Raw genomic sequence first — 14,911 nt, forward strand, 5'->3', positions numbered from 1 at the left:
GTTTTGGTGACGTATCCTGATTTCTCTATATGTCCATGCCAGTCCCCCCAATGAATATGCCCGTTTAGGCACTCTGTAGATGGCAATGGAAGTAGCGCACACCGCGTGAACCCTTTCATCATAGTGCCCTGACGTTGCATCAGCAGTCGATTCGGGGAAAACTCAAACAGATAGGACATATATAAATATTGAGTTAAGTTAAGTAAACATGTGTTAGAAATGTTTATTAAACTAGTTTCATATTATTTACATGATATAATATCGCACATCGTAGTTCTCATATATCCCCGCCCCCAGGAGAAGCATAATTGATCTTATGATTGACATCGAGACCAATTCATCACTACCAGCACCGGTTATCTCCCTTTGGTGGTTTATAATCCAACTGATGACTTACTAGTTTCATGTGAATCATACAGGTTTCGCTATGCGGCTTATAAAGTTGTCCGAGACATCAGGTCTTGGTTTCTTCAACAGCAGAGGTCGTTGTGAGACAGACCTAGTGCTCCTGCAGCGGCAGAGGTGTCTACAGTCAATGCAACTACCAGCCATGCAGCTATACAGGTAAGTGGTAGTTTCCCTACCTATACCCACATATAGCCTTATTTATCAACATTATTAGTGTATCTTTTATACTAAAACATAATGAGTGGAATCTTAACAGGCGGTGTCGGTGATGGTTCTCTTTTTCCTGCTGAAGCATGAATTCTGATGAAATTGTCCCAGTGTCCCATGTGCAAACTCTGTAGTTTAACACTAATGTCGTGTGCCTCAACATATTTATTTTCATACATGTATTCGCGAAGACATGCGCTACAATTCCTCATGAAAAAACAACATTGTTGCCTTAATTCGAGGTCTCTTAAAGAAGGACATGATCAAATGACATATTACGTACATCCTTTCAGAACCACTACATATGTAATTGTTATGAGTGAGTAAGTATGTTTCTACGCCGTTTTAAGCAATAGTAATATCACGGAGGGGGACACCAGAAATAGGCTTTACAAATTGTACCCATTTGGGGTATCGAACCCGGGTTTTTGGCGTGACGAGCGAACGCTTAGCCACAAGGCTACCCCACCGACCCTAATTGTTATGAAGTCAGGAAATGCATAATGGCGCTATTCTGAATCACAAACTTTCCCGCAGTAAAATGTCTCTGAACTGAGATCAAGGCTTGCATCAGCTTGAGGGTCGGCTGCGGGGCCTGCGTTCACTGAGAGTTGCATCATCCACGCACGCACGCACGCACACCAACACACATGTGCATGCACGTCGCTAATAAAGTGCAATAATCTTGAACACAACGTTAAACCCCATTGGACCTCACCTTACATTTTGACCTATAAGTCCTAATGCCCAATGTGCATGGTGATGCAAAGTTATATCACTCTGTGTCCTATGATACCAAGACGTATTGCCCACGACTGTCCCGGGCAGCCTGTGTTCATACAGTAGTGGTTGCATCACACACACACACACATGCACACACGCACGCTTACGCTCAAACTGACACACATGCAATCACACACAAACACTCAGCTACTCACGTACGCACACACACTCCCACACGAGAATACACTCATATACCTTCACAAACACACACACACACACACACACACACACACACACACACACACACACACACACACACACACACACACACACACACACACACACACACACACACACACGAGAATACACTCATATACCTTCACAAACACGCATACACACACACACACACACACACGAGAATACACTCATATACCTTCACAAACACACGCATACACAGGTCATACACACGTAAAGACACACACACACACACACACACACACGCACGCGCACGCTTACGCTCAAACTGGTACACATGCAATCACACACACACACACACACACACACACACACACACACACACACACACGCGCATATACACATCATAACACGTACACTCACATACACATATCTGCCCCGTGTGTCAGTGCACGTGAATCGCTCGTGAGAACGCTAAGTGAAGATGTGTAAATAGTCTGACATGCTTGAGACGCAAGCTGCGCCGTTTTACCGCCAGGAATAGTTTATATATATGCTCGAAATACGCATTCATCAGGGTCAGTATTTCGGTTAGTAGGTAGAAACAGGAAAAGTTATCACGCCCGCACAGTGTGATTTATCCCCGATCAACTTGCTTGTGAAAAACACATGATGTAGGTGTATCGTGCTGTCCCCGGCGATCTTGCACACCTCCCGCGCGGAGGCACATTGGCATGTGTGGCACAGCGAGAAGCGGCGCTGGAGGAGATTAAATCATTACAGTTGCCTGATGAAATTATGTCGGAGCAATTGCTGATATTATCTGTTCACAGGAATGCCATTAGTGTATAAAGTCACACGACCCTACACCATGATGGTTAACAACGGCGATACAATAACATCGTATTTCCCTCAGTGTCTGCTGATATAAAGTAACATAACTCTCAGCGTTTGCTGATACAAAGTCACATAACTCAGTGTCTGGTGATACAAAGTCACGTAACTCTCAGTGTCTGCTGATACAAAGTGACATAACTCTCAGCGTTTGCTGATACAAAGTCACATAACTCAGTGTCTGGTGATACAAAGTCACGTAACTCTCAGTGTCTGCTGATACAAAGTCACATAACTCTCAGTGTCTGCTGATACAAAGTCGCATAACTCTCAGTGTCTGCTGATACAAAGTCGCATAACTCTCGTTGTCTCCTAAAATAACGTCACTTAACTGTCGGTGTCCGCAGATACAAAGTCACAGAACTCTCGATTTCTGGATATACAAAGTCACATAACTCTCAGTTCCTGCTGATACAAAGTCACATAACTCTCAGTGCCTTGTGATAAAAAGTCACATAACTCTCGGTGTCTGCTTATACAAAGTCACATACCTCTCCGTGTCTGGTGATACAAAGTCACATAATTCTATGTTTCCTGATACAAAGTCACATAACTCTCAGTGTCTGGTGATACAAAGTCACATAACTCTCAGTGTCTGCTGATACAAAGTTACATAACTCTCAGTACATAGTCATACAAAGCTACATTACTCTCAGTGTCTGCTGATCACATAATCAGCCGGTGTGTGGTGATAGAAAGTCACATAGCTCTCAGCATCTTGTGATACAAAGTTAAATAACTGTCAGTGTCTGCTGACACAAACTACTCAGTGTCTGGTGATACAAGTGAGTGAGTATGGTTTTACGCCGCTTTTAGCAATATTACAGCAATATCACGGCGGGAGGAACCAGAAATGAACTTTGTACCCATGTCGGGAATCGAACCCGGGTCTTCGGCGTGACGAGCGAACGCTTTAACCACTAGGCTATCCGACCGCCCCTGGTGATACAAAGTCACATAACGCTCAGTGCCTGGTGATACAAAGTCACACAACTCTCCGTGTCTGTTGATACAAAGTCACATAACTGTCAGTGCCTGGTGATACAAAGTCGCATAATTCTCAGTAAATAGTGATGCAATGTTACATAACTCAGTGTCTGCTGATACAAAGTATCATTACTCTCAGTGTCTGCTGATACAATGTTTCATAATTTGGTGATACAAAGTCAGCACATACACCTGTAGTGTCTGGTGATACAAAGTTCCATAACTCTCGGTGTTTGCTGATACAAAGTTCCATAACTCTCAGTACATAGTCATACAATGCTACATAACTCTCAGTGCCTGGTGATACAAAGATACATAACTCTCAGTACATCGTGATTCAAAGGCACACAACCCTAGCATATGTGCTGGACTAGCACTACGCCAAACAGTCTGGACGCGACCTTCAAGATATTATATTCAAGGACATGCCTAATATATCTGCCCCCTTCCAGATGGTAATGGTATATTGTCATTCATGTGTGTTCTCTTGTACCTTTGCTTCCTTGAGACCGCATGTTCACTGGTGATATTCCTGTTGTTTACCAACATTAGTGAGAGGGGGCAGACTGCGGTGCTCACTGCTAAATCACGCGCCGCACTATGTGTAAGTTCATGCTTTCTGTGATGTAGGTGTACAACCACAGGAAAACTTGGCTACCACGTGTTATCACTCCCCAACTGCACTATATATACTGCGGACGTTCAGTCGCGGTAAACAACGCCGTTGTTGAACCTAGAAGGCAGTTATAGCATCGACGAAAAATATGTTATTATCTACGGCCTTAACAAAACATAAGAGAAGAGAACCGGACTTTATGCTACTCACAATTATGTAGTAGTATGTTGAGAGTAACAGAGGAACGTACTCTGTAGGAGCGAACCCGGCCCTCCAGATGTATGGTATAGGCCTCTCATATCTCTCAGACAGCCAGCACCCTCCCGGAGTACGACCAGTCTGGTCAACGGCGAGAGAGCTGGACAAATAACCATATAGTATTAGTTACACAATCATCTGGTGACACGTCTATGGTAGCCTGGCAGAGCCTTGCTTGCCTGTATTCAGTTACTTTTGTATGCAAACAAGCAGCTAACTAGGATGATATTAGGCTTGTCCGATCCTATAACAACCAATGGAAGGGTACAAACAGGCACCAACACGCAGCTAACTAGGATGATATAAGGTTTGTCCGATCCTATAACAACCAATGAAAGGGTACAAACAGGCACCAACACGCAGCTAACTAGGACGATATAAGGTTTGTCCGATCCTATAACAACCAATGAAAGGGCACAAACAGGCACCAACACGCAGCTAACTAGGACGATATAAGGTTTGTCCGATCCTATAACAACCAATGAAAGGGCACAAACAGGCACCAACATTGCAGTAAACATATGAAATAGATGATAAGCTCTTGTTATAATGTATACTGAGTCAAATTAAAAACTTCACATTTTAAAAAGTAATCCCATATATGATATACAACGGACAAATGTATCAGAGAAGGTAATTTTTAATCATTAATGTCCAAAGAAGGCCTTTAATTAACGGTGGTAACCATAATTTGTTCCAAGCACCTAAGGTATTCGGTAATAACATCAACAATTTAAATCATAAGTCCCAAGCACGAGAATCTGATGGCACACAAGTTCAGTAGTGTGTATGGCCACTATGTGCATTGAAAACTGCCACACAACGCCTCCGCATGGACCTTGTGATACTTGTGAACACATGATTGGGAAGACGACGCCATTGTTGCTGCAAAATGGTGCCAAGATCTTGCAAATTCTGTGATTGGTTCTGGAGAGTGCACAGACTTCTGCCAAAAGCATCCCAGAAGTGTTCGATGGGATTGAGGTCGGGAGACCTTGACGGCCAGTCCATGACGTTGACTCAGGCATTCTGAAGGAAATTCCTTGTCAAAATTGCTGTGTGGGGTCTGGCATTGTCGTGTTGGAAGATCAAACCGGGTCCATGTGCTGCCATAAAAGGCCGGTACCTGGTCGCTGTAAGCAGCAGCGTTGAGGTTCCCACGGATGACAAGAAGCCTGGAACGTGCATTGCCACAGAAAGCACCCCACACCATGACACTTCCGCCTCGAAATCTGTCAGCTTCCTGTACACAACACTGGGCGTAACGTTCATGACGGCGCCTCCACACCCTCGCCCTACCATCAGCAAATCGAAGATTAAATCGGGATTCATCATTGAAGACGACTTGATTCCAATTCCTCTGAGTCCATCTTAAGCGTCGCTGTGCCCACAATTGACGTTGACGTCTGTGTAATTGAGTCAGAATCGGCCCGCAGTATGGCCGTCGTGCTTGAAGGTGAGCAGTTCTCAGACGGTTTCGAACAGTTTGCGCACTCAGTCTACCCCTAAACAGTTCATTTTTGGTTGATGTAGCCGTCAAAAATCGGTTTCGGAGGTGACGTAAGACAATCTGACGATCCTCTGCATGTGACGTCACACGTGGTCGATCTGGCCGAGGGCGATCAGCGGTGGTACCCGTTTGCTGTAGACGCGTCTGTAAATCATAAACAGTCCGTCGACTACAACCCATCGTCCTTGCGACTTCAGCTACGGACGTTCCCGTCTGCAACATGCCGATGGCACGTTCACGTTGCACATTTGAAAGGCGTGGCATGACAAATGGCCGTAAAGACTTTTGTTTTCTTGTGTTTTCCTTTTTTTGTTAATGACTGCTAACAAGTATGGCTGAAAACACATGCGGTATTATGGCCACGTGACCAGTTGCACATGAAAAAACACTTTTGCCAATATAGTGCTGTGCACATGATTTTGATCGATTCACCTGCACAAAAACGAGTGTTATCTGAAGACAATACGTGGCCATTACTGTTTAAATACACAATAAGGGCCCACAATGATAACTGGTCAAAATGTTAAAATTTTAGGATTGTGAAGTTTTTAATTTGGTTCAGTATATATATTTTGACTGTCAAAAGCCGTTATAAAAAAATAAAGAAAAAGTTCAAAATTATCTTTGCCCAAAGCGCTAATTTTTAAATTTAAAAAAATGAAAAGTTACAAACGAACCGTAATATCTATTAATATTTGAAATACTAATTGAGCATATGCATCACTTTATATAAACAAGCGAAAAACAGTTTAACTGTGCTTCATGAAAAGTGGTGTAGTTGTTTTGTTTTTAAAATAGCAACAACTATTTGGTCATTTTTCTGATCCATGTTTTATATTGAGACATTCATTGAGAAAACCCATACCTGGCAACAGGAGACAGAGCGACACGCCCTAAAGAGGGGTGGTGTAACACCTCAATGAACAATGTCAATAGCGGGTGTGACTATTTGCGTTGAAACAAGTGAGGCAGCGGCGTTGCATTGAAGGCACGGACTTGGGGTGATCAATCAGAGATTTGTGTTGGCGGGCATTATCCTGCTGTGACGTTACGTCCCTGCATTTGCACAAAGGGTAGAACGGGATCTCGAACGATGTCTTCCCGGTAGCGGACGTCACTCAAGTTTGACATTAACGATGATGGGTTGTGATCTCCCATGAGTTGTGACGCCACCCAATAGCATAACACTTCCATCCGCAAACTGAAAACTTTGGGTAACGCAAGCGTCGGTGAAACGTTCTCCGCGACGCCTGTAGACCCTTGCACGACCATCAGAGCCATCGGCTGCGTCCGGTTCTGACACTTATTGGTTTCAAACCAGGAGCTGTTAATGTAGAAGTTTGGTATCGGTCCATAGTTGCACCAACCAAATATGGTAGTCTTGTTGACGTGACGTCACACGTTGACGACCGGCTCGCGGTAAGTCATGAGTGTTACCCTGCTGTAGATGGTAATGTTAACATGTCTGACAACTTCGTTTTACGCCTTTGCTCATTGCAGCAATACCCTCCACGGCGCGTAGACGTTGCTTTACAGGAAGCCGGGGCATTGCGAAAGCGTAATTTACGGTGTATCAGCATCATGCTCCCAACAAACAGGCAAGCATCCAAGGCATGCATTTAACGTGCACGTGCAAATTGTGAATCACGACCTTAAATTGGAATAGATGTCTTCATTAATATGTATGGAAAGATCATTTAATTTCAGAATATATGTATTTTGTACTATAAGTCAAACTTTATACTTTACCTTTTCCCGTTCGTATATATATAGTCTCTAGTCACAGTATACATCTAACCAAACCATTCAGTCTTTACTGAACACAAACTATCGAACGATGATGACATTGGGAGGTGAAATGGGGTTTAACGTCGTGCTCAAGATTATTGCACTTACATGGCGACGTGCATGCAAGTGTGTGTGTGTTTGGCTGCTTGTACTAGTCCGGACTATTGCCGATTATATATGCTAACCCACTGAGATACCATGCCGCAGTTTAACATGACTACCCAGCTCAGACACTGTATACTGACTCCGAGCCGATCTGTCCTTGTTTTAGCCCCTTAATGCTGAGCGCCAGGCAGGGTAACAACAAGTAACATCTATTAACGTCTTTTGCTCTCCGGGCGGATGCTTTACCACTAGACCGCGGAAGCGGTCCACTGATATTGGGTTGGTATACAGCTTGTAAGGATGTTTTACGGACAGACGGCACTCGTTTCCTATATACCCTTCCACATACCTTGTAAAGGTGTGGTATGAATATAATATTACTGTAAATTATTTGAAAAAGAATCCTTTAACACTTTGAGCAAAAAATGAGCATTATTGTTAGGGTGTGTCCATTGGTCCCAGAAGCATACTGTTATGTAGAGGGGGGCACGGGGAGCCCAGTCGTCTCAGGCGCCGCGTTTCGCTGTGCAGAGTTGCGTCCCGCCAGAAACCTATGATTGTGGGTTCGAATCCCGGTTCGCCCCGATTATGTTTCTAGGTTTGTCAGCACCATACCCGGGCTCGTGGGTTTCACCAAAGTGGTAAACGTCTGGGACCTGCATCACTTCGGGCTTTTCTCACACATTAAGCTGGCACGCCGTGATATGACTGGAATAATATTAAAAGAGGCATTAAACACAACTCACTCGCTGTTAGGTATAGGATAAAACACACCTCCGAGGTTTTGGTTGAAAATGTAAAACCGCGAGCTTACAAATAAAGAACCGAGCTCTATGTTTTATTTTTTCAACCAAAACCTCGGAAGTGTGTTGTATTTAACTTAAGAACCGTCTAAATGCAGGAAGTACCAGAGAAAATAAGAATACATCGACATAACTTATAGTGAAACAATACAGTGTGTCGCGATATAAAAGGATTAATTTTCAATCAAAGCGTGCGAGAGAAAAAACACGTGCAGCATGGACTAGCTAGAGTCATGACATGATACATTGAACAACACCTCATCAGCTGGCCCAGTGGCCCAGTGGTGACAAACCTATATATGATATGTAAAGTTGCAGGTTCGATTCAAGTCACGAATTTTCAAATAAACAAAATGTGTGACTTTTAACCAATCATCAAACACAATTGTGTTCATATCAAGTGTCAAGTTTTTAAAACGCCAATTGTAAAACCTAGGTATTGAAATGTAAAACCTCAAAGCAGGTTTAGAAGTGACCCATTTCAAAACCAAGCTTTGGAAGAGAACCTCTTCAAAACCTAGGATTGGAAGATGAGCTGGTTACTCTCTTCATCCTCTCGCACTCACTTTAATGGATCTATCACAAGTGATGTAACTGTGTTGGGTTGCGTCACATCCGGTACGTACAGGTGAATACCGTTTCACCTCTTTCTGCCCACCTGTCGCAGTCTCAAGTCTCAAGGAGAGCAGGCCTCTTCCATCGCCACAGTCGTTTCCCAGCGCCGACCCTTCTGGCTGCCACACAACTCTGCTTATGTATAGAACTTGCAGGCTGCAATAAGACCACTTGATGTTATCTTTCACACTGCAAACACGAAAACGTCGTTTTTTTCCGTATATGGTCATTGGACGGAAAAACGACTAAAAATTCATTAAAAGTGATTAATTGGTCAGCGTCTAGAAAGTGTCCAGAAAAGGGTCGAGTTTTTCAAGCGTAAAATGGACGGAAAAACGATGCTTTTTGCTCCGCCTTGTACAACTGTTAACGGCCAATCAGATGGCGCTGGTCCCCCGATGCACGTGATGTCCAAGGCTTCCTTTCGGAAGCTTTAGGTTTCGTATTTCTGGCATGCCTTGCTCTAGTATCTGTCGCGCGCAGTGCAGCGAGATTTGCTGATAAGCTAGTTTTAGGATATGTTACATGTTAATGGAATTCAGACACGCGCCACGAAGTCAAACCAAACAATGTTACTAAGTTTATTGTGGTAACGGCTATGTACAGTTACCCCTATCGGATAATGGGTTGTGTTTCATTTGGTTATAACAATAACTATTTTTTAAATGTGAAGTTTACAAGATATACGACTTGGACGCGAGGTCGGTCACATGACGATCTTCACGTGACTGTATTCTTGAAAAGGCGTAAACACTGACTACTTCCACATTCCTGGGGAAAACCCTTGGAATTCCCTGGTACGAATTCATACAGAAGCGTGGTTGCAAGCCCATTTAAGGATACCCTCGCTACAACCCATCCCAGAGAGAAAAAACACGAAACAAAATCCAAACTGTCGCAGTGACAATTTACAGAAATCTATGAATTTACCGTAGTATCTATTTGACACATCTTCACAATCACCTTTCAATGATCGGCCTATTGATCAGTGATGCCAAAGGCTTGAAATAGCCACAGGTTAATTAACAACTTCGAAAATATCTCCCGTCACGTTTATCGTGTCGGCCATTTTGACGTTTTGTACTTGATGTAAATGTATTACGACGCTCTGTCATTGTAATTGACTTACTGAGGTAATTCTGTAAAAGATCTTCTCATCTAATGAGGATATTGTTTGGAATATATTTCTTGTAAACATACTAAAACATATGTTCCTCGCTTTGGGGGGAACTATTTTATTCCGGGGTGGCCCATTAAATCTAGTAGTAAGTCAAGGCACCATGCGTGATCTGTTATAATTTTTATGTGTTTAAATTACGATTTGGGGCGTTAATAAAATACACTGACGCAAGTATATTCTATTCAAATCAATTGGATAATTGAATATGCTTTAAATTCTTTTACATATTACATAACATCACTGCACAAAATATGAACAGTTGCAGTAACACACTACGGTAATCGCATTAAACATTATTTTCCACTGTACAGTATTTCAGTATATCAGTTATATCATGGTGTATCAGACTGATGTGGGATAAAAATCCGAAGTGGTTCAGGTCATCCAATGGGTGTTCGGGAAAAGGTGAGCGTATCCTGCCACACAAGTGGCACCCGTCACAAACACATGCAAGGACAAGTCAATTGTTCACCTGAACAAAGCACGGAAACACACAATGATGCCCGTCCTCAGTAATACCGAGCATGTAAATTATTTTTCCGTCAAAAACATGGACGAGTATAAACAATATGTTCATTCACGTAATACATGTCATACATTTGACAAAATGTATTGACTCGGAGCATTATTGTTAATCACAGCGTATGTAGTTGATCTCATCACCCATCCCATTAGTGATAACCCTTCTTGAAGATCTATGAAATCAGAAGCTGCAACACTCTATCTTTTAACTGGCATGTCAGACTTCTATTTCATTACTTTTATTTGCACGGATTACTATGGAAGGGACATTGTCTCGTTGTCGCATTGTCGCATTGACGCCTTTACAAAAACAAGCAAAACGTGTCAAAATTAACTAAAGCGCGACAATTGGCCATTTGTCGCATTGTCGCGTGTTCGCATTGTCGCTCTTTGATAATCTTTTTCTTTATTTTACAAAAGGGCGACGATGCCGTAACGCGACAATTTCAAGGTCAAAATATGTCTCGTTGTCGCATTGTCGCTCCATCACAAATGTGTATAAAAGGCGTAAAGTTCAGTTATTGTTACAGTTAGGAAGTTCAACCTGATAAATGTACGTCTTGAAATGAAAACACAAGTCCGTCCGCGAGTCCATAAAGTTTTATTGTGAGCTCTTCTCTAAAATTGCTTAGTGTTCAACTCACAGTTCCAAACACGTAGTACCTCCTCAATTATCCACATACCTCCAGTGCAGTGGTCTTCCGGAAGATCTTACTCTTGACCGTATTAGACAACTGACGAGTGCACGCCTGACCTGTGACCTCATTGCAACCCTCGTGATGTGTTTGCCGAAGGGAGAGGTGTAGGAAATGTGTGCTCCAGCCCAGCGCAGAGCTCGCGACACACTGTATACTGATGTATACAGTATATTGCAATTGATATACTGTATACTGCATGTGATACTTATTTGCGGAAATGTTACAACTTTCAAGATTCAATTTGCATATATTTCATATACAACAGACCGCCGTCATATATCACTGGAATACTGCTGAGAGCGGCGTTAAAACAAATTGTTTTCATAATGGAGCGCTGCAGTCATTTAAAATAGAACCGTATATATATGTACATGTAGTACCAACTCACTCTGTTTGTTTCGAATATTCAGCAGAAAATATATTATTAACCAGGTCTTTGGGAAAAGATATCAGATTTTTATAAGCAGCCACATAGGGATGATAAAGGACCCCTCGCTGATTAGGTTCTTGTTTACTTAAGAGCAGAATGGGCCATGTTAGATGATATAACCAAAATCCGGGGGCTCCGGCGGGGGGCAAGCTGGTCTTGTTAGTGTTTGGTATGAGCTGTGACGTTGACCCAAGAGAATAATGTAAAACATGAGACCAACTCAAGTCTATAATGATTGGGAAAGTCTAGATTTCCACAGCTCTAGACTGAAATTAAGAATTGTTCTATGCTCCAATTTAATTGTATTGTTTTCATTTTGTAGACATGAATGGACCAACCAGGAAAGAAATTGATGGAATATTAATATCACATGTTACCACTGATCCAGTTAAATTCATCACACAATAATAAATTAGTATTTGACATTACGGCATTTGATTATTAGGGCATGATCATGTACATGTTCACTGTAGTAATGCACACTCCAGTCAACTTGATTATAATTTTAATCAACCTGTAGCGCGGCATCAACGATTACTTTATGATATCCTCACTTGTCATCGATGTATTGACATCGAACAATGGACGGCAATTCGAAATTGTTATGGATAGCTTCAATAGGGACAGCGCCGGTGTCAGTAAAATTTTCCTAGTTAAAATAAGTATCTACAAAATATAATCTGAAGCAGACAAGAACAATATTTTTTTATTAATGCTTACTTTCATGGATAGAATTAAGGCAATCTAGGCTTGCCAAATCGTTCTAGACTTGAGCTGGATTCCTTTTAAATTTATTCTGTATGGTCTGGGAGACGAACGGGCGTCAGTATCGCATGGAGAACTGGGACAGCCTTAATCAGTGTAATCGGATATGTTGTGGAGTTTCGGTTTTGGGCTGTTTGCTGAATATATAGAATTGCGAGTTATGTATACTCTGTATTCTTTCGTCATGGTAGCATATATTATATTTTCTATGTTGCTTTTTGAATTATCAACAAATAATGAGAACTACAATGTAAACCTCTCTCTGGAGATATGCAATAATACTACTGAAGGGCATATCTGAAAAATGGGACTTCTCGACAAATATTTCTCTCTTAAATACTACCCGGCCCGTTACAGGCATTCTGATCATTATATCATACTTTGTACAGTTTAAAAGTCAAATAATGGCAAATTGTGTATCTTTCTACATTTTGAATTAATTATATTTTCTGAAATAAAACCTTAGCATCAGATAGTGATATACACGAATATGATCTATACTATTATAAATGAATTATCAATTTCGTATTATGAATTAGATAAACAGAAATATGATAGTAAAACAAATTATTTTAATCTATTCTTGTGAATAGGTAACGAGAGATCTAGGCAATGACAGGGAAGAAAGCAACGCAATAATTAAATTATGAATCAAATTATGTTATAAATATAACAGAATATTTAGAAAATATAAGTTTAATTTCTCATTGTTGGAAGGTGTTTAATAATTATATAGATTTTGTTTGATTGTTTGTTGTTTAACGCCGCACTCAGCAATATACCAGCTATATGACGGTGGTTCGTAAATAATCCAGTCTGGACCAAACAATTTAGTCATTATCATCAAGAGCACCGATCTACGCATTTGGGATACGATGACATGCATCAACCAAGTCAGCCTATTCTAACCCGGATCTTCACGGGTATTTTTTTAAATAATAAGGTACAATGAAATTCTGTATATGTCCATAATAAGTGTGTACACGTATAAGTAGATGGATAATATGTCCATACACGCCAAGTAAATGGTATATGCATTAATTTAAATGCAAATGATTCAATGATGAGTTCTTTCACAAGTCCATATTTCAAGGCATGTATTTGATATTCATAATAACTCCACAAAAGCTACACAATGGCAACAAAACGGAACCAGCATCACAGATACCAATAATACATGAGATACATATAATTACTTTAAAGTTAAAACATGTATCTAAATAGAAAATTAGAAGGATACACTTCCGACATCTTTCGTATTTTGTTTTCGTTTGGAGAGAGAAGTTGTGATTGGTATCTGATGGGTGCAAACAGGTGTTCCCTTCCGCCCAGGCCTTGCGGCAATGCTATAGCCCAAAATGAAACAAGCCTTGTTCAACAGGTTCAGACTCAAATTTCTATCTCACTTGGGCTCCTTTTAAATTCAAATATAATTTCTCGTGTCGATATGTGTCAGAAGAAATGAAATATTACAGCACTGGTGAATAGGTTATATGCGCATGTCAGCGTCGATCCTATAATATCCTGTTATGCAAAATACATGTATACTGATGAATTAAGGTAGTAATACTACGAAAATATATGTCAAGATGCATACATCAGTATCATCTCGTGATCTTAATTCGTGCTTTGAGCCCTTTTTCTACCGGAGATTCTGGGGTGTTACATCACACCAGAAAGCCAGGTCCAAATTCAAGTCATAATTTCATGGTCCGTCTTGTATGTTGGAAACCAATATCGCAATATGGCTAAATATTGCTGAACGTGGTATTAACCCGATTACTCACATAATTGTTCCATTTTCTACAGTCATCTACGAACACTATCTTTAAGGAGGTATATATCTGTATCATCCAAATGTCCATACATATATGTCCACATTTATATGTATAAAGCAAGTCGTCCTGCACTCTTCCTTAAAAGATAAATGTTAAGCATTTCCTCTGTGTGGATTTATATAATGTAATATCGTTTTAATGTAATGCTGATGCAGTAAACGTACCACAGACCTGATGCTAGAATAACATCTAATTTCTGAAATGAACATATTTTACAAAAAAAACCAGTTGTTTAAACAATACTTATAAAATATAAGAACAAGGAGCCAAGAGCCAAATATTTGGCTGTGTTGGACATATTTGTTTCGGGGTCTTATGACAGACAAACCTAATGCCTTTAAGTATAAAGATAAGTAAGTATAGATGTTG

The 14,911-nt window shown here is 41.1% G+C and overlaps 1 protein-coding gene across 2 annotated transcripts in view; it reads left to right on the forward strand.

Moving 5' to 3' along the window:
* The first annotated feature begins 474 nt into the window (after nucleotides 1-474).
* Nucleotides 475-14,911, forward strand: part of LOC139447416 (uncharacterized) — a 41,181-nt gene continuing 26,744 nt past the window's right edge. The window contains exon 1 of one of the 2 annotated variants that reach the window (XM_071228752.1): nucleotides 475-564. Coding sequence is in view for 1 of the 2 variants with exons in the window: in XM_071228751.1 (XP_071084852.1) it covers nucleotides 536-564 (29 nt within the window). In the remaining variant the exon portion in view is untranslated. The remainder of the gene's footprint in view (nucleotides 565-14,911) is intronic. The other variant, XM_071228751.1, reaches the window with a different exon arrangement.

Source organism: Haliotis cracherodii, unplaced genomic scaffold (assembly GCF_022045235.1).
Source record: "Haliotis cracherodii isolate W230 unplaced genomic scaffold, xgHalCrac1.p SCAF_7, whole genome shotgun sequence".
NCBI lineage: Eukaryota > Metazoa > Mollusca > Gastropoda > Lepetellida > Haliotidae > Haliotis > Haliotis cracherodii.